Genomic DNA, 21,086 nt, shown 5'->3' with positions numbered 1-21,086 from the left:
AATTTTCCTTTTTACAAAACTGAATGCCAATGTTGTAAAAGTACGGGATGGCGGGATGAAGTTATATCTTGCGCCGACGGAAGTACAAAGAAGGTATCTCACGCTACGGGGTGTACGTGTCAAACATGCCACGGAGCGTAGAAATGGAGGCGACGACAACACAACACAGTGAAACCGAGAAGGAAAACAAAATTGTGAAGTTAAAACAAACACTAGAAGACATCAATATTTTCGCCACTGACGCAAATTGTTCGTTGTAAAGCTATAGGAATTTCTAATTTAAATTTAGATTTTGTGCATGTAGCGTAAAAAAGTTCTCCTGAATATAAAGCCATTGTAGATTGCAGTGTCTCAAAGACACAGCATTGAACATAACTGCATATTAAATATTAAAATCCTTGACATTTGATACTGTGGCGTGATATATGGAGTGTGCTACCTATCCTTCTTATCCTATGGCATCTCCTCTACATTTTGTAAGGAGTCTGTCGCTTGGTTTATGGAACCGAACCCTTTTTATTTTTTTTTTCGATTCTTCTCCCTCTCTTAAACGATACTTTTACCATAATATATTGGTCTTGAAAACACCTTGTAAGGAAATGTGAGCGGTATTTATTTTAACCAAATAGTACTACTGTTATCTTCACTGTCTGCTTCTTACTACATCGTGAGACTAAGGCATGGGAGAGAGGTCCGCGGATTGTTGTGGAAAGAGGAAGACAGCGAGGATAAATCTCGGGATATAAGGAGTTGTTAACCAACACCAGGGGAGGAGGATTGGTCAAAAATTGTTCAGTGGTCTGTGTGGTCGGCGCTATGACAGTAAAATCAAGGCCGCGTGGCCTATCCTATTTATGAGATACTTAGGTCCCGCTTACCTTACAGAAAGTACTTCATCAAAATTTATCACCCCTGAAATGTCTCCGTTTTTTGTCCGTTTTTGTTTGTCCTTCTCCCCCTGGTTTTTGTTCTCTTTGGTTAAATTTCTGAGAGAAATTCAAGGACACTATGACATTTTATCAGCCCAATTGCGAAGATTTAAAATTGATATCCAAAGTTCATAGTTAAATTATGAACAATTATGAATTTCTAATGATAAGCATTCAGATAAACTGTGCGAGAAATGCAGAAGGAATTTCCCAGCATTCCTTAGCTGTTTTAAAGCTTTATGCCGGGGGGGGGGGGGGTTCTTCTATGATTAAATGAGGAGACTGATCGTCGAAAATTGTAAAAGCAGCCAGCAAGGTGCCAGTTCTACGTCCCCCCCCCCCCGCTATTTTCCGAGGGGTAGTGGGGGATGGGCTCTTTTCTTTTCTTCTGTTACATATTGAAATTGCTACACAAAAGGCGTAAAACTGAACGTATTAATTAGAACAAGGAGTTTTATTCAGTCACAAGTATACCTAACTGTAATGAATATTGAGCAAGAATTAAAGATCAATCATTCAAACCAGCTGATAAAGTCATTTAACACAATTTACAGATATAATTAAAGGAACTATATCACCATATCTAAAGTCATTTTTTACTGTTACACAAAATCACTTTTAAATTGAAATAAGTCTCAAAATAATAGTTTTCTGAGGTAGAAATACACAAAGAGATAATAAACAGAAAATAAATAAGGATGGTCCAGTTTGAGTAAGATTTATACGGATCGATTACGAGGGACAAACTTGAAAAATATGGCCAAGTTTTTGAAATGCACCACGTCCCTGTACATGAACACGTGCAAAAAATTAATAAATGAAAGAACAAAATAACTACACGTGCTTGTCAATTTGAAATATAATTACATTATTCTGCTTCATTCCACAAAAAACCCCTTTCAGTTGCCTATTTATCACAGTAATTCAAGAAATGGTTTTAAACAAAGACATTCCAGTGAACACTAACCCGAGAATACTAGCAAGTATTCCGAAGATTATAATTGATACATCAAAAACATAGTGGTAGAGTTTAAACTCCTTCTTTTTCAGCACGAGGTGAAAAATTGCGGGAAAGATGAAGGCAACACAAGAGCCTGTTAAGCTTCCAATAAATGCCATGAAAAGTGCAAAATGTGGAATGGAAATAGCAGGCAAGAGTATGATGAGGCTAGTTATTACACGGACACCAATAAACCAAACAAGGTCAGGGATTTTGCAGGGGAATGACTCGCTGGAAATGGTGTCTTCGATTATTTGTAGTATTGATAGGACGATGAATGGATATGAGAATATCACATTTACAATCAAAACTGCGTTTATCAGGATGTGTATAACTCCCGTGGGAAGACTGTTAACGATCACTTCTTGGATATTTGAGCTAAACGATAAGAAAGCGCAGACAGAGAAAACTATCTTAAAAATCATAACAAAGATGAAGGAAAATGCCAACATTGCATGAAACTGTGATCTTTTTGCCATGCTTTCCTCGACGCCAGGTAAAATAGGATGGCAAATGTAGCTGAATATGATAATTGCTAGGCCGATTGGTATTTCATTTATGTCCCAAACTAAGATAGCTTTAACATCCCATGTGGAGTGATGTGCTATTCCAATAGCCAAAACAGCGATTACAGCTACTAATAAAGCTATCACACTCAGTAAACTTAACCAAGCCACCTGGGAAAGATTCTTTAGGAATATCGCTGGAAATGCAATGGCAGCTGCAATTAGCATCCAAAGTTCATTTGACATCGGGTAAATACTGCTTCCAAGCGAGGCGCACAACACAAGGTACAACGACGCGAAAAGAAAGAGCTCGATCAACTGGACAGCAGCAACTATCGTACCACCAAAACGAGGCCAGCAGGCTCGCCCCAGTTCCTTGTAGTTAGACCTGATACGAACTCTTTCACCTGCTTCATTTTTCTCATAAAGGCAGTCTATCAATATTGCTCCAGTGTAGTAAGTGATCAAAGGAACCACGAGCAATGCCGCTACCGCCACCAGGCCACTTCGAGCTATCACGTAAGGCAGGCCGAGGAGGCCTGTGCCTTCGATTGCAGTCATGATGTTAACGACAGCTTTCCAAAAGGAAGATTTTGCAGCGGGCTTTTCTTGTTCTGTCGAGGTTTCTTCAGTGATGTATATTTGCTGTTCCTCTGGTTGTGTTGAGAGTAATTTATAGCTGGCTGAATGAGAGGACTTTTTCATCTTTCTTGGAATTCTTGTGATCTCAGTTGTGGACTTGTGGTCTGGTTTGGTGGCAATAAAACTGTTTACTGAGTCTTCGAAGTTACAGTATATCTAGGAAAAGACAATACCAAACAGCCAATCGGCCAATCTCGTTTTCGTAAGGGACTTTGGAGGAGGGGGGGTCTAAAATGAGTTCAATACGGCTTTAACTTAACCCCCCCCCCCCCCCCCCCCCCCCCCCCCACCCCGTATAAAGACTAAAAGAAGTACTTACTTCCGTCCTGATAACTGAAGTACAAACTTCCACCGGGAGTTTTTGCTATCTAGGCTAGTGAACATGGCGGCATTTGCTGGCTGAAAATTTTCTTTCATTTAAAAGAAATCACTCCAAGTCCTGGATATCTAAAACATTGGGACTTTTGCAAATCAACTATTTCCAAGGCTTAAGGAAAAAAAAAAAAAAAAAAAAAAAAAAAAAAAAAAAAAAAAAAAAAAGACCAAGAGACTCAATTGGACCGAAAATATTTTCAATAGATGGTTTTCAAGATTTCAATCGATGAATTAAACTGGTTTACATGTATGCAAGCGAGTACTTGTGTTTGTTGTTTTTGGGTTTTTATAGTTATTTTTCAGTTCTTGTTATTCACCTCTGAAAAGTATACTAAAACAATTATTCGCCTCAGGCTCAGTGATTATGGTTGAATAACCACTTCTTCTCTCGGAGATAATTAAATCATTATCGCTTTGCCTGAGGTGAATAATTATTAAATGTGTTGATCAAAATTTGAGAATGAATTTGAGTCGTTTTAAGTGTTTCGAATGATCACGATACTGTTTAATCAAGTCAAGCCTCCTCACTGCAGAGGAATTGTATGTTTCTTTCGTTAAAGGCGCACAGTTGATGTGCCCCGTGTGTGCTCTCATGATGTGGTCATGCATGTGCACGTTAAACATAACAGGGTACGAGGCTTGCAATACGGAAAAAATGTCATCGGGGTGAAGTCGCATTTATTGTTATTCTGTACGATATGATGACCTTTTAGTTATGTAAAAAAGTAAAAACTTTCATGCTGCAAAACACTGCACCATTTTGCAAAAAGCTAACGATTACAACAATCTAAGTTTACGTGATCCAGAAATAAAAAGTGAAAATATTTTGGTTCAAAACCCGGGCAATATCAGTTGTTGAGGAACAAATGAGATTACTAGTTTTATTGAATAATTATATTGTCAAGAAACAACTTTCTGCAAAGTATGAAAGATATCTACATTCGTTAATTGAGAGCAAGGGAAGGAAAAGGATAGTGCACCTATTAACCCGGCAGTACTACTAGACCACGACCAATTGATAAATACGGACGAACTTAGTTCAGTGGCCTTGATATTTTAACTTTTCATAATTCATTTTTCGAGCTTAAAGCTTATTGGTTTAAGACGTTTACGCAATGTGTTCTAGTCGGTCAGTGCTAAAAAACAAAATCAAAAGCAATTTTATCATCACACCTGAATATCCATACACGAAGCACAGCGAGCACAGAAAGACCAACAAAGTTAATTGGCATTGGAAAGATATCATCTTAAAAACCTGTTCGGTAAAACAAAAGGCGATTCCTGTAATTAAAGTAGAGAGTAAATTATGAAAAAACTGGCTTGCAAATTTTAGAAATTCTCCACTTTCGAGCCAAAAGTTAACAAGTCACGGAAAATCTGAGCTTTATACGTCGTATATTCTTAAAAAATGCAACACTTACTACTCTCCTAGTTTTTTGGCTCGTAATTTACTTTAGCATTGCTAAGAATGAAGCATTTCATTAACAATAATGGACAAACACCGCTTAGCTGTGCTATGAAAGTACTTTTACTTGTTTCCTTTTTGTCGTAATCTATCCATTCCTTAAAATAACTCAGAAAATTAAAGACTAATACAAGAGAATCTGTAGCAGCTGGCACTAGAAAATTTCAAATAACCATAAAAACGTTGTATTTTATATGTAGCTAACCTCAATCTTAAAATTTACAGTATTAATCAAATATCTTAAAGTAATCCAAAAAATATTCTTTTAAAGACTGTTGCAGAATAAACAAGCTTAATTGACATTTGATCGACAGTGGTAATCACGGGATAATAGTAATCTAAGTAAATGAAACAGCATTGTAAAAGTACGGACAGAATAGATTAGATTGTTGAAGTGTACGAGTGGAACGTTGAAATAAACTTAATATTGTTGGATAGATACAGTCCTCTGTTTGATTGCGACCAGCGCCGGGATGATATCCCATACAAAGACCAAATATTAGAACGAACTGTTCAACATTTTATATATATATATATATATAAAAGCGCAAAACGATTTGTAAATCTATATTAAGTAAATGCGGTATTTAACAGGAATTTCTTAGAATGTCTGCATATCGATGTCAGTTCGTTTCTTTGATTGAGTGTCGACATTTCCGGTTTACAAATTATAAAATATTTCTCCCATACTAGGCAAAGATTACATTTTTTGTTTACGTTTGTCGTCCAATAGCATCTTAACATGTCACGCTAGTAGGCATTGTTCCATATTTTCAAATTTGTATATCTTTTCATGTAACCGTTATTGTAGTCAGTTGCCTGATGATTGCTTCGTAAGAGGCATGAAACTCCGAGTAGCAATTAAGACGGAATCCACTAGGAAGTCGAGTAATATTTATTAAAGTTGGACAAAAATCAAGTACCAGAATAATTTAAATCCTATTGCGTTATTTCCTACCCTTAATAAAAGGTAAAGATGTAAGTAATTATCCGTGATAACACCAACAACAGTTTCTTATCAGAGTCTGAGAAAATGAATTTCAAAGTTCACAAGGTATAGGCAAAATCTCACGTGTAGCCATTTTGGAAGTTCGTCTTAAGCGATTCAGTGGAATTCAGCGGAACTTCAAAATTTGTTTTCGATGTTTGGTGTTGTTAGAAAAGATTTCTTTTGATAAGATATTTGAAGCAGTAACAAAAAAGTTTGCAATAAGGTGGAAATAATTCTGGTACAACTATTTCTTATCAGAGTCTGAGAAAATGATATTCAAAGTTCACAAGCTATGGGCAAAAGTTCACATCTTATAAGCGATTCAGGGGAATTCAGTGGAACTTCAAAATTTGTTTTCGATGTTTGGTGTTGTTAGAAAAGATTTCTTTCGATAAGATATTTGAAGCAGTAACACAAAAGCTTGCAATCAGGTGTAAATAGTTTTGGTACATAATTTTGTCCAATAACTACTCGAAGTCCTGGCGGACTTCCTCTTAAATGTTTTTGAACTAGTCCGACTCCAGAAATTCATTCTTTATTCACAGCTCTGGTTTTACCATTGAGCACTTTAATAGCAGATGAAGTCTTCAGTTTATCCACTGGTAGTTATATATATATATATATATATATATATATATATATATATATATATATATATATATATATATATATATATATATATATATATATATATATATATATATATATATATATATATATATATATTCAACATTAAAACACTAATAAGAAATGATTAGAAAGCAGTAAATTTATGATGTCGCTGAAAGAATACAAGAACCAAGAAAAGGATCGAAACTGTACACCAACCTTGGTTACGCGAAAATAGTCTTTTAACTTCACACTGAAACGCAGTTTGGTCGTTTATAAAAGTGCGTACCGCAAGAAATAAAAAGGTGAACTGACGGGCTGAGCTGGTACACCACCTTTAAGTCACTGGTGACGTCATGCCTTAACTGTATCTATAAATGTTTGTTCCTTTTGATATTTGAAACCTTTAGACCATCAAAAACATCTTTTAATCTTTTAAGATCTTTAGTCTAGACGTTTCATTTCTTTTACATCTTCTTTACATTATTGAGTTCATCAGAGATATTTAATATCGTTACCTGATATGACCAAGATTGTTAGATATCTTTCAGATCAAGATCATTAGAGATTTCCTAAACTTTTCGGATCGTTATCTGAGATCCTTTTTACATTTTAAAGACTGTCGGAGATCTTTCTGCAATTAAAGAGTTCTCTAACAATTTTTAGATCAATAAGATCTCTGATAATCTAAAAGATCTAAAAAAATATATTTACCAATTTTTTATTTTTAAATCGTTAAATATCTTTTTTTTAGATCTTTTAGATTATCAGAGATCTTATTGATCTAAAAAATTGTTAGAGAACTCTTTAATTAAAGGTAATCAGAGATCCTTGAGCCCGGGGAGAGGGTACATGTTTGGTTGAGTGTGTGAGCCGCGATTCCTAAAACGCGCACCCTACTTCAAACCAAAATATGCGAATTTTTTTCCTAATCTATTCAGTTTCAGACGAGAACCCAGGCCTTTACCGTATTTCACACCACATTGTACCATGTAACTGCTTTGGTTTACGTAAACATTAAACAAAGGTTTTTAAATCGGATTTCAACGGATCTGATGGATGACTAAAAAAATCATAAGAAGTGTTTTTTTTTCTTACAAAGATTATAACTATATCCTATTTCAGACCAAAATGGCTCGAAAACCATACCCCTTTGGTGCCGCACATAGCCATAAAGCTAACATAAGGAGTGTCCCCAGGGGTAATTAGCGATCTTTTTAACATCTTAGATCGTTAACGGAGATTTTTAAATAAAGGAATAAAATGACTTTTTGACGGAATACAGTAAACACCCGCGTGTAAGAACCTACAATTTTCTAAGTTTGGTAAAATAGGTTCTTGTATTTGGGGGTAGTTATTGGTAATTTGGGCTAAGTAGGTTCTTAATAAGGTTCTTAATTTCTAAGGAGGAGCCATAGTTTTTGATTGTACGAGAAGAAAAAAAATGGGTTTGGTCCTTCATTATACAGCATTTATTCATAACTGTATTGCTTCAAGCCTCATGCAAGGTATAAAGAAGACAATTACAGTCTATGTGAATCTGTCTTTTCTTTATTTGTAAATACAGTTTGGGATGTTCTGTTAAAAATGTTCATAAAAATTTTCTATAACCCACATATAAGAACCTGCTGAAATTTGCTTGGCTAAACAGGTTCTTATATTTTGGGGTATTAAAATGGCAAATTTCTGCCAGCAGGTTCTTAAACCACTAGGTTCTTACACGCGGGTGTTTACTGTATTGTTTATTTGCGCCCGCGTATTATAGTGTCATTTGCGGCCCGAGCGCGAAGCGCAAGGGCCTTAAATGGACACTACCAGGGAGCAAATAAACAATATTCCCGAAAAGGTCATTTTATTATCAATAAACAAGGCCAAATAGCATCCAGATAGCTAACACATTTAATGAAGTTAACATTTTCAATAACACAAGTACTTCGTCGCAATAAAAATTTTGCACGATACCACTGAGGCCTATGTCTTATTGTGTAGTTGTAGTATAAAATAGCTTAGCCGATGAGGCATGGTTTGATTCATGGATAATAATACTTTACAAACTTACATTTTTCAGTTGAATTTTGGCGTAAAATTCCTGCAATTTATTTTAGCTAAATTAGCTCGACCGGAGATACACAATTCAAGACATTCAAGTGAACGATGTTTCGTTTCTCGCAAGACAACAAGAAGTTACTCTCTTTGTCTCCTCGCTTGTGCATTTGCTTCTAAATCCGATTTTTTGGCTGCATTTTGTTCCATTTACAACAAATAGACTTTGATTTTTCTTTCCGAACACAATTCGCTCAGTGAGAAACTGTTCGAGGCTGCGTTAATTTCAAAGCTTACTTAGCTTGCTGTACGCTTCGAACTGTACGCGTACGCACCTGAATGGTTTTCCCGCGTCTGCGACGTTGATTGGTTAAAATTAAGTTACTTGCGGCCCGCAAAGCACGTGTTTTCAAGAGGGCGGTTTTGACTGATGTCTTAATTCAATTCTGATTGGTCGAGAAGCTCGGTTTATGACACAATATTCACCGCGCTAGGCGGGGAATATGGCATCTCAAGGTTTGGCTACATAAGCCATGCCACGTTTGCCATCCAGGCTAGTGAACATGGCGGCATTTGCTGAATAAAAAAAATTCTATCACTTAAAAGAAATCACTCTAAGTCCTGGATATTTAAAACATTGGGAATTTTGCAAATTAACTTCCAAGGCTTTTGTACTGAAAATATTTTCAAGAGATGGTTGGTTTTGGAGATCTCACGCGGCCATGTACTCAGTCAGATCGACTGGCAAAACATTTTACTAGCCTGCGAACGCAGACGTATTCCAGACTGTCGTTTCTATTTTTCGGCAAAGAGAAATTGCAGCCGGAAATACGTCTGCGTTCGCAGGCTATCTTCTCACCGGAGCTAGTAATTCGAGAGGATTCACACAATTGCTCACAAGTCACAAAGGAAGGTAACAGATATCTATCTTTTTCGTAGTGTTTGTTTTGTTCCGTTTTATTGCTAAAACTTGACTGTAAATTACGATTTCAATCGATGAATTTAAGGTGATTCCCTAGTATTGCATTGCGCATCCTTACTGCGCAGAATTTTACGCGTAACTAGCGCGCGCACATAAACAAAATGGCGGCTTTTTTCTGTGCGGCTTGGCTCGCGAGAGAGAGAAATCATCGTTTTCTCGTAAACGAGTTCGGTGACCTATCATTTTTTTCTCTTAGTTCGAAAGTAGCGATCAAATTCTTTCTATTAAATGAATACAGATCAATTTCTATGACAGAATAATACATTATCACCGAAAACGTGCACTTTCAGCAGTACTCGCAAAGGAAATATAAGGAATTATATGGTAAATACAAGGTCTTCCTGCTCCTAAACGAATACGGTGACCCCCCATTTTTATTTTAAAATTTAACTTCCCCTAAGGTAAACAACCAAGAGGCAAAGTTTGGTTGGAAATCTATGAGCAGTTCTATTTCTAGGGAATTACCTTAACTGGTTTACACGTATGCAAGCGAGCACTTGTGTTTGTTGTTTTCGTGTTTCCTATTGTTATTTTGCAGTTCTTGGTATTCACCTCTGAAAATGATACTAAAACAATTATTCGCCTGAGGTTCAGTGATTATTGTTGAATAATCACTTCTCGCTTTCGGCGAATAATTGTTAAATAATTCCCACGATTCGAAAGAGCGGGATCGAAGGGCGCGTCTTACTTCTCTAGGACACTACTGTAGTGTACATTTAAGTGTACCAATTCCAGTAAATATCACAAAGCAGGCAAAGATGTATGTGGCAACTTAAGTCGAGCAATCTGCTGATTCATTCCGAGCGTCTACACCTTCGCAGACAACAATAGCTAACAATCGACAGGAATTTAGAAATTGTCTTACAAAAACACATTTTGATGCTTCTGAAGTTGGCGATATGCGCAAAAGCTAAGACAACTAAGGGCGTTTTAGGATATCTTTAAAGAAAATTTTCATACCTTAGTTTTCCAGCCGATTTTTCCAAAGTTGAAAGAGATGTTTGCCCTTCAGGTATTACAAGGCAAGAGTCATCAAATGCTCTCACCCTTGCCTTTTCATGAGATTTTCCACATGGTTTCTCCCACCCATTTTGGCCAAGTTTAACCAATAGGAAGGCAGGTTATCTCAACATGCCGATCTTATGTATCAATATGAAGGATTTGTATACTTTAACTATAAGAACTCTACTCTGTAGGGTATAAGTACTGTACTCTGCAGGGGTAATGGAACGCAACAGACGCAATTGTTCTTATATATGCTAACAAGCCAGTACATTACACTTTACTAAGATAAGATCACGCAACTTATACACATGCTATCACGTTCAAAAACTGGACTTACTCTTAATATTATTAATCTTAATTCTCATCATTTGAACTGGAAACACCATTAAATTCCATCAAATTAAATATCATTTTGGTAACATAAGCACGATATTTCCATGACTATCAGTGCCTTTCAACAAAACCACTAAACAATAATTAAGTTGTTTTGAAGTCATGCTTGGCGAGTCATACCGAACAAAGCAATGATTAACTTTTAAAATTCATGCTGCTCTTTAAAGAAAGCAAGTCAATCGATGAAGGCTGAATTTGTCCATGATATTTTGAAACTAAACTGTTCAAAGTATCTCTTAGTCCTACAACTTTATGCGATAAAACTTCATTTCTTTGGCCGGGTTGCGCAGGTCCGCAGAATGCCCAATAAACAAGTAATCTTCAAGTTATCACACTTCGCTATCTTCAAAGAAACCATTCCATTGAGAAACAAAGAATCGCCCAAGGAGTTCTTCAATCCAGTGATCAAAACAATAGGAAGCTGAGATGAGTGCTTAGGTTTGACGTCATCTCGAACAACCAGTCATTATAGCAGTTTTAACTGCTAAATATTTTCAAGTGCTTTTACGCATTGGAAGAGGTATGGTTTGTTATAAAAAAACAAAATGCATATTCTAAACTTGTGTAAAGAAATACCTGCGAGTTTCTCTCTGCACTAAGTCTTGGGACCTCATTTTTTAAATATATTCAAATCTCGGTCGCTCCGTCTCGGGGTCTCTGCTAGTCACGGATCTCACCATTCCGGCACCTTTGAGTCAGAGATAATTATGCTTTGTTTTGGCTTAATTGACTGATCAACTCTTTCAACCAGCATTAAACTCTGTTGAATCGGTTCTGAGTGATTTGGTTGAAGAAAATTTCACAACATTAACCATTAAAATTAGCATTTCACTGGAGAGCTTTCAGCAATTGTACTTGATTTCATTGTAATTGTTCAACAACCATAACGGGCACAATAACACAACACTTTATTTCGTGACATAGCCAGATTAATAACTTCTTTTTCCACCGTTAGTACGTTTTAATTTTCCAAGTGAGATACTCTTTCTCTTTTTACCGTCAACGAATGCTTCGATGTAGCCTTGATGTGACCACGGCAATGACGCAAACGAAACCTGTTTAAGTGACTTGCAACAGGCAGGCATTCTTGATTAAGGTGGCTTATATACAGAGAAGGGGAGGACAGCTTGGCATAATTATGAAGACACATGTGTATGAAGATTGGCTTCACAACAACGTGTGCTATATTCAAAGCTGTGAATCTAATTATGACTATGAACTTTAAGATATCGAAAGATAAAAATTCTCATGAATGGGAAGGCTAGCCCAGGATAGAACTGAAATCGTCAATGGCCTATGCTCCACTCGGGGCTAAGGGCTTGAGTGAGTTGAGTGAGTGAGTGTGAATATTTCGTTTGTTGTCGGCTTCAGTCGTCACAGTTCTTTCAAACTCTTTAAATAAATACATACATAATGATTGCAAGGGTCCAGCGCTACCATAAAGGCGCACAGTTGATCTGCTCCGTGTGTGTATACATAATGTGGTCATACTTGAACACGTAAACATAACAGGGTAATTAAGGAGCCTTGCAACACGGAAAAAATGTCATCGGGGTGAAATTGCATTTATCGTTATCCTGCACGATATGGTCTATGATGACTTTTTAGTTATGTTTAAAACTGAAAAACCTTCATACTGCAAAACACTGCACCATTTTGCAAAAAGCTATCGATTACTGACAATCTAAGTTTACGTGATCCAGAAATAAATCAAAAGCCCTTTGGGCTTAGTGTCTCGTGTCACTTTTCAGAGTTTATTTAAAAAAGAGATCGCTTTTCACGTCTATTTATTGCTTGCAAAGATATCGAAAATTGAAAAGCGTGTATGTAACATAAAAAATTAAATTCAAAGTACACTTCAGCATCTGGCCGTTGAACAGTTATAGGACTCCAAAAACAGCAGAAAAAGATGACAGACAGATACTTAGCTGTGGAAAAACGCTGTATTGCACTTTGGTTCACTAAGCATTCATTCTACTGTATACTTATACCATGTGCTTTTCGTCACGCTTTATGAAGTATCGCTTTGGGTGTTTATTCGTGACCGCTTAGCCTGTTGTGTGATAATGACATGCGAGTGGTGATGATTTTGTTAATTCTTATAACCTCTTCTCCTGATTTAGTATTGATATTGTGAGGAGAAATTTGATTTTGGTCACTCTTGAGCCGGTCTTAATGTTTTTGTAACGCCAAAGCTACAACGCAGCAGCTGATGAACGTGTAAATTACAGTCATTTTCTTCGCAATTTTCTGCCGGTCCGCGCTTAGACTCTGGCCTGCTTATTGGATGAAATCTACTGAATGAAATATCCTGCTAGGTTCTGCTAATTAGAAAAACATTCGATCTTGCTTGACACGTGATTCCGCGCGAACGTACGCAATAAACAATGTAGTAGTGTTTAACTCGCACAAAATCGTTTTCAAATCTCACTTTTAAAGGGAGACTTTAACTTGTACACAGAGCTACGCTGTTTGATAACTGGTCATAACTTTAAAATGGTTGGGTATTCAATCGACTAACGATTCAAAGTTCAAACGATTCAAACCTTTTGTTCAAACGACATGTGCTATGTGTGCAAGATTAACTTTGACATTCAATCCCGAACCGCCAACTAATTGCTTAGATTACAATCCCTCTTTAACCCCGATACAATCTATTCCCACGGCTAAATTTAAAAACGGTTGTCTACACAAGGATAAGAACAATGGTTACAGATCGAACAACTGATATTTACATCGTCCTCCCTTTCGGCAACATTTTTACCATTAGTAGTTACGTAGATATGAAAGCTATATCTGCTATATTCCACGACGGTAATCTCTATAAATACAGTTGGAGCAGTAAATATCCTGTTGAAACCTGCACCATTTTCCTACGCTTGGTAAACAGAAATGATTTTCAACTACTTTCCAAAACTCACAAGATAAAATAATAGATATCAAATGAAAGCACGCTATTCTTTAAATTGGCAAAGTAAAGCTGTTATTCTGATACATCTTACAATTGCACTAATTAAAACTTTACAAGCGACCACAAGACAAGACACTCCAAAGAGATTTTAGAGCTTCATTCATCCATTAAGAAAAGTTAAAAACTGCTTTTCTCGCTCAATTTAAGTTGCAGTATACAGCAGCGTTATATGCACAACTGAACGACAACGGAAACTCTACAGGCAGGTCCATCTACTGACTTGTTGATCGGACACTTCTGCTTTTCAGATCCGTTCTAAAACTCAACAATATAATTTCTCTCTTTCGGTTAGTATTTTGTATTATGCGTTTGTAATAACCTGGTGTATTTCATTCTTCTTCTACGCGTTTTCTGCTTGAGTTACAATTGATTTTCATTGATTTTCAGTACAATCTTGTCGCAAAGGTTAGAATGTTATTTAAAGAACGTAAAACTTGTCTGTATTTTTTTTGATAACTGCTGGCTGCAGCTCAAATATATCCAAAATTGAAAAGCGTACAGCTAATTTAAAGGAAAAAAATGCGTCACATGTACGTGAATTCCTCTTAATAGCTTCATTCATCCACTGAAAAGGCTGTTGTTGTCGTCTATAAAAGTTGTGTTTATATATTGTAGCGTGGAATTCACAGCAGGATATATGAACCTACATGTAGTGCCACTTGACTCAGGTCAATCCTCGGGTCAAAAAAATACAAAACAATGTATGTTTTGCGCTTTAGATTGACATTTCTGCTCTTCAATCCTAAGAAAACTCATTAAATATAATTTCCCTCTTTCGGTCATACATTGAGTTCTACCTTTATCTCAGAGCCGAGTGTAAACGAGGCTTTGCAAATCGAAAGTGTAAATGTTTCTCTCGATGAATCAGAACCGCCTGAGAAAAGAAAGGCAAAAAAGTACGACTCCAGACTGGCAGAGTTCTTTTATTCAAATGTGGGAAAAAAGTATGGAACAGCACAACGCAAGATTTGAACGATCGGCTGAAATGTTCCGTGACGCCCAGAGCCGGCAAATGGACTGAAACAAACGCCACAGTTGACATTTTTGAAGATTTGCCATCAAAATAATTGTCTTTATCTAATCGTTTATCTTCTGTTATTAACCCTTTTACGCTTTTTCTTCTAGTTATCGTTCGCCGGCGAACGATGAATTGACATACCCGCTATGAAAAAATAATGAAGTTTTATAAGTTGATCAGGTATTCTTAAGTATGAGAAGATATTGCTCTTTCAAAAGAACTATGATATGGAAGAGACCATTTAAAATTAACTGATTGTGTTCAAACCAACTTTGTGATCTTGCATAGTAGTGAAAAATGAAAAATAAAGGGTGAAAATCTGCCAACTTCAAAGTTGTCATACTTGCAAACAATTTTATCTATTTAACTGAAATTTTGTCAGTCAGTCTGTTACAAACTGTTATTACATATTTTAGCCCCAAAAAGCTCCTAGCACTTATTCTCTTGATTGTTTAACTACAAATAATTAACTTTCATAGGTTAAATATTACCAAAAATGTACATTTATGATGTCATAACTCCATAGGGGTTCACCTGTCAATCAAAATCTCCTCAACAGCAGAAAGCACATTCTGTGCTCTTAAAAACCATATATAGTTTACCATGCTTTCAACTGTTTGTTATGCTCCTAATACCAGTGACAACAAACCTTCTTAGAAAAGCCCACAACAAAAAAACGGTTAAAGGGTTAAATTGTTGTTATTCGTGCCACAAAGGTCACCCCTTTCAAAACACATGTTGTGCAAAAGTCACGTAGCAATCATAGTCTTTTTTTAGGATGCTCGTTTTTTGTTCAACCTTTTTCAACGCAATTCTTCAACGAACTTTGGCTTGTTCCACTACAGATCGTAGCGCACCGAACTTTAGGTTTTAAACTTTCTCTGCTTCTGAGTCAGGCGTCCTCTGTCCGGTTAGGGTTTCACTAGCCAGTTCGTTAGCGGATAGGCACTGTTGCCAGCTAAAAGAGGCCTTATTTCCATTTTTATTGCCTGTTGGACCACTAAAAATTTGCTCGTTTGCTGCAAGTTCAGAAAAAAAAAACATCATCTCTTTTTAGCGTGCTTGTATTTTTACATAACAAGCCCTTTACAATAAATACTCCTAACCTACTGTTTAATAAACCAGCGCGTTAGTTGCGACCTTTGTAAAGAAACATTAGTTCTTTGATATGAAATTCCGGCGGACTCAGATCGATCAATAAGGAAATGTTGACATGGCGGGAAAATTCCGCGGCCTCACAAAGCAAATGTTGACATGGCGGGAAAAATATTGACATGGCGGGAAAATTCCCCCCCTGTACAATTATCTCGTGTCGTCATGACAACGTCATACGACACGAGACAAAAAGTGAAAATATCTTGAGCCGTGGTTAAAAACCCGGGCAATATTAGTTGTCGCGGAACAAATGAGGTTACTAGTTTTATTGAATAGTGATATTTTCAATAAATAACTTTCCATGTTCAAAGTATAAAAGAATTAAATCTACTTGCGTTGATGAGAGCAAGGGAAGGAAAAGGATAGTGCACCTTTTAACCCGGCAGTACTACTAGACCACGAGCAATCGATAAATACGAGCGAACATAGTTCAGTGGCTTTGATATTTTAACCTTTTCATAATTCATTTTTCGAGTGCAGTGGCTCACGATCATAGCCAGTTTGATTGCAAGCTTAAGTAGCCATGCATGTGCAAGAATAAAGCTAAACTGCATCACTCACATCATTTACTACTTACCAATCTTCAAGAACAAGTCCTTCCCGTCGAAGCAGATCAATAACATTACTATGCATGTGACTATGTGCAAATTAAACATTTTTATACCCACTGACAGCCAATGATATTAAAAAAGAGATTTTTGTGGTTAACAAAGCGAAACGTTATGCTAATAGCACTTAAAGGGACTGAAGCATTCATTTGTTATTCATGATTCTTTTAGCCATGCATCTCTTGTTATTTATGATTCTCAAGTTATTGAACACGAAGATTCATGATTCCTATCAATTTTATAGATTTAATTCATGATTCACCCCGATTTTAAGCCGGGGAGTGGCGCCAACTGATAGAGTTGCCTATTGGCCAGAAGTTCCTGACAGCGTTTCCTTTGACAAGCTGGGGAGGTCTTCTGAGCAATCTTAACGGGGCATTCTTCTCCGTTTATCCCTTAAAGATGTGAAATAACGTCTTTTGATCGAAATAAAGTATTTTCCTTAATTTTTGCCTAAGCTACCATGAATAGTAATTAGAATATATAAAGTTTAATGGTCATCTTCTGCTAGATTATATTACAATAACCTAAAATGGTTTGCACCTATTTCTCTAGATTAGCGTACATCCAAGTTTGAGCCTTAGTAAGGGTCGCTGCGTTTTGTTCGTATGCAAGAGAGATTGCGTACTTTAAATGTCCACATTATAACTTGTCTTAAAGTTTACGCAATGTGTTCTAGTCGGTCAGAGCTAAAAAAGAAAATCAAAAGCAATTTTTTCATCACACCTGAATATCCATACACGAAGCACAGCGAGGCACAGAAAGACCAACAAAGTTAATTGGCATTGGAAAGATATCATCTTAAAAACCTGTTCGGTAAAACAAAAGGCGATGCCTGTAATTAAGGTAGAGAATAAATTATGAAAAAACCGGCTTACAAACTGCCGCTAATAAAAGTTTCAAATTTTAGAAATTCTCCACTTTCGAGCCAAAAGTTAACAAGTCACGGAAAAGTTGAGCTTTATACGTCGTATATTCTTAAAAAAATGACACACTTCTACTCCCTAGTTTTTCGGCTCGTTGTTTAGTTTATCAGTGCTAAGAAGGAAGCATTTTATTGACAATACACCGCTAAGCTGTGCTATGAAATTACTTTTACTTCTTTCTTTTTTGTCGTAATTTGTCCATTCCTTAAAAAAAAATCTCAGAAATTAAAGACTAATACAAGAGAATCTCCTATAGCAGCCGACACTTGAAAATTGCTAATAACCATAAAAAACGTTATATTCTATATGTAGCCAACCTCAATCTTAAAATTTACAGTATTAATCAAATATCTTAAAGTAATTCAAAAAATATTCTTTTAAAGACCAAATATTAGAACTAACTGTTCAACATTTTATATATATATATTTTTTCAACATTAAAACACTAATAAGAAAAGATAAGAAAACATAAAATTTATGATGTCGCTGAAAGAATACAAGAACCGAAAAAAGGATCGAAACTGTATACCAACCTTGGTTACGCGAAAATAGTCTTCACACTGAAACGCAGATTGGTCGTTTATAAACGTACCACGAGAAATAAAAAGGTGAACTAGCGGGCTGAGCTGGTACACCATATTTAAGTCACTGGTGACGTCATGCCTTAACTGTATCTATAAATCTTTGTTCCTTTTGATATTTAAAACCTTTAGACCATCAAAAACATCTTTTGATTCTTTAGTCTAGACGTTTTATTTCTTTTACATCGTCTTTTGGATTATTAAGTTTATCAAAGATATTTGATATTGTTACCTGATATGACCAAGATTGTTAGATATCTTTAGCGTTTAAGTTTCTTTTTTGCCGCATCTTGGCAGTATAAAAACCTGGGTTTTAAGAACCTGTTAGACATAACATTTTTTCTTTCAAGCTAAAGTACCGTGTTGTATGTCATTATGGTATAAATGATTTATATTGTATTATGAGATGATATTTATAGTTTATTTAAATGAAATTCATATAAGAAAATATAAGAACCAATTTTAAGAACCTTATTAGTCTAAATTTGCTTTAGGTACCATTTATATAAGAACCTGTTTAGGCTAAATTAAAAAATTCAGGTTCTTATACGCGGGTTTTACTGTAAACATCATCGGCGTTTTCCCTTTTCGAGGAACTGCTGCACTTTTTCCAGGTTAGGAAAAAGCTAGGCTGTTCCAGGCTCTCGGTAGTAAGGGGAGAGCTTGCCTGCGTTTTTCGCTCTCCCCCTACTACCAGGCTAGGAAAAAGCTAGTGAAAGGCAGTGAACCAGAGTGAGGGCATGGGGCTTTGCCGGTGCTGGGAAAATTTTGAAAATTTGAGCTTTCAAAAATGCGCACCTCATTTCCTGAATTCTGAGTTACTTTCATGTGATATTTATCGTAGATTTACTTTGCCAATATTTAGCTATTATTCGTAAATTCACAACTTTCAATCAGGTCGCTGTCTTTTCTTAGCGTTTATTGTGTTGCTATCGCATTTCAGTGCCGTAATCATGTCGCCTGTTGCTGTTTAGAAATTCCTGTGCCAGCTATGTCACCAGGACTTAGGACCGCGACTTAAGGCCTTAAACGATACGGGAAAACAGTACAACGACATTCCAAGTCTTTTGACTAAAAAATCGTAAGTCTTTTTTTTCTTACAAAAATTATAACTTTACCACATTTCAAACCAAAACGGCTCGAAAACCATACCCCTTTGCAGATAGCAATATAGCTAACATAAGGAGTATCCCCAGGGGTAATTATCGATCTTTTCAACATCTTAGGTCGTTAACGGAGATTAGGTTAATTAGATTATCAGAGATCTCATTTCAGATACCCTTGCAATCAGTACATTTCAGGGATTTTTTTGATCATTAGCGCTCGTGTTAACTTCTGTCTAAGATCATTAGTTGAGATCTCCAAATCTTTAAGATCAACAAAGATCTTTCAGATTGTTAGAAATCTTTTAGATCATTAAAGGGGCTGTGACACATTTTGAAAAATTAGCCTAAATTTTTCACGTTTGTAAATTACTGTCCATTTCAATCTTCCTATTCTTCATAGTTTGTTGTTTCCTCTTTTGTTCCTTTCCATCTTGTAAAATATTATTTTGAATTTTCTTGTATTTAAAGGCAATTTATACATGAAAAAAAAAAAAATAAATCATGGTGATACAGCCATTTTTAGATCATCTAGTCATCTTTTAGATATTTAAATTTTAATGAGTTATTTTGGACCCTTACTTTTATTAGAGATCTTTTAACTATTTTTGATAACCTTAAAAAGTTTATCAGAGGTCTCTTACATTCGAAATTAGCCCAATACTGGGATGAATACGAACCGACATAATTAAGTGACTCCGAAGATGACTTCTGCCCGGGTTGTCGAAACGTCAGTCACTTATCGGTTCTTTTACGGCTATTCCTACCAGGACAATCACACTATACAAACTAGTTTTCCTTCAGTTTACAACGAAGCAACCTGTATAGCAATATGTAGTAGACCTATATATGCCCCCCCCCCCAGGGGGGATACTTGGGATTTCAAGTGACGGGGATGATCGAATGGGGGCGAAAGTCAAGTGCCAAAAAAATCCCTAGGGCTTCCAACAAAACCCAAAATCCCTGGACCAAAAATTAACCCCCAAAATACCATGCCGAATTTCTGGCCCTTAAATTTCCAGCAAGGGGGGAATGATATAACACAAATAAAAATAACAGTTATTCCATCTGCAAAATGTGTTTCGTTGACAATTTGTTGAATAATAAAACAATTATCCTGCTCAATCTTGCAGAATATCGTCTGATTTAGCCGACGAGGCCGTAGGCCGAGTTGGCTAAGTATCAGGCGATATTCCGTGCGATTTCGCAGGATAATTGTCAACTATTCACCTCCGAGCAACTCGCGCACGAAAACTGTACTCGTTAACGCAATACACTGATCAAAAGTCATCCTTTTGGGTTATATTATCTCACTGTTTGAGTATATACAAAAACAACTATTCACCGAAGTGTCGGTGGCTAGTTAACAACTATTCACCGAAGTGGAGGTGGCTAGTGGCGGATATTTACCTCGCCGCTTTGCGGCTCAGTAAATATCCGCCACTAGCCACCTCCACTTCGGTGAATAGTTGTTAACTAGCCACCGACACTGAGGTGAATAGTTGTTTTAGTATACTACGAAAACAGTGAGATAGCCAGAAAGGATGATTTTTGACTAGTTTATTCCTGTCAAATATTACAATTGTCTCGCGCGCTTTCAATGAATTTTGATTATTTTTTATGTATCACAAAGCACCCACCACCCTTTCAAAGTTCAGTTTCATTTTTGGACGGCAACGACTGGATCTGCATATCAAGATGAATTAATGGGATCGGGAGGGGGAAATTTGTCACGATAACCATAAAGTTGTGGCCCTCAAATACTCATAGAAGATTTTTAATGA

General features: G+C 36.4%; 1 protein-coding gene across 1 annotated transcript; it reads right to left on the bottom strand.

Annotated features, from left to right (window-relative positions):
- Positions 1 to 1,853: 1,853 nt before the first annotated feature.
- LOC144629650 (vesicular inhibitory amino acid transporter-like) lies at positions 1,854 to 3,140 on the bottom strand. The gene has a single exon (XM_078487881.1). The coding sequence runs from the start codon at positions 3,138 to 3,140 to the stop codon at positions 1,854 to 1,856; it is 1,287 nt and encodes a 428-aa protein (XP_078344007.1).
- Between the last annotated feature and the right edge of the window lie 17,946 nt (positions 3,141 to 21,086).

This window comes from Oculina patagonica, chromosome 11 (assembly GCF_052425735.1).
Source record: "Oculina patagonica isolate OP01 chromosome 11, crgOcupat, whole genome shotgun sequence".
Lineage (NCBI taxonomy): Eukaryota > Metazoa > Cnidaria > Anthozoa > Scleractinia > Oculinidae > Oculina > Oculina patagonica.
The sequence above is the reverse complement of the archived record's forward strand: the minus strand, read 5'-3'. Positions and strand labels throughout refer to the sequence as shown.

Bases quoted from the DNA above. Each gene is read 5' to 3' on its own strand.
- LOC144629650 (XM_078487881.1), bottom strand. From the start codon at position 3,140: ATGAAAAAGTCCTCTCATTCAGCCAGCTATAAATTACTCTCAACACAA.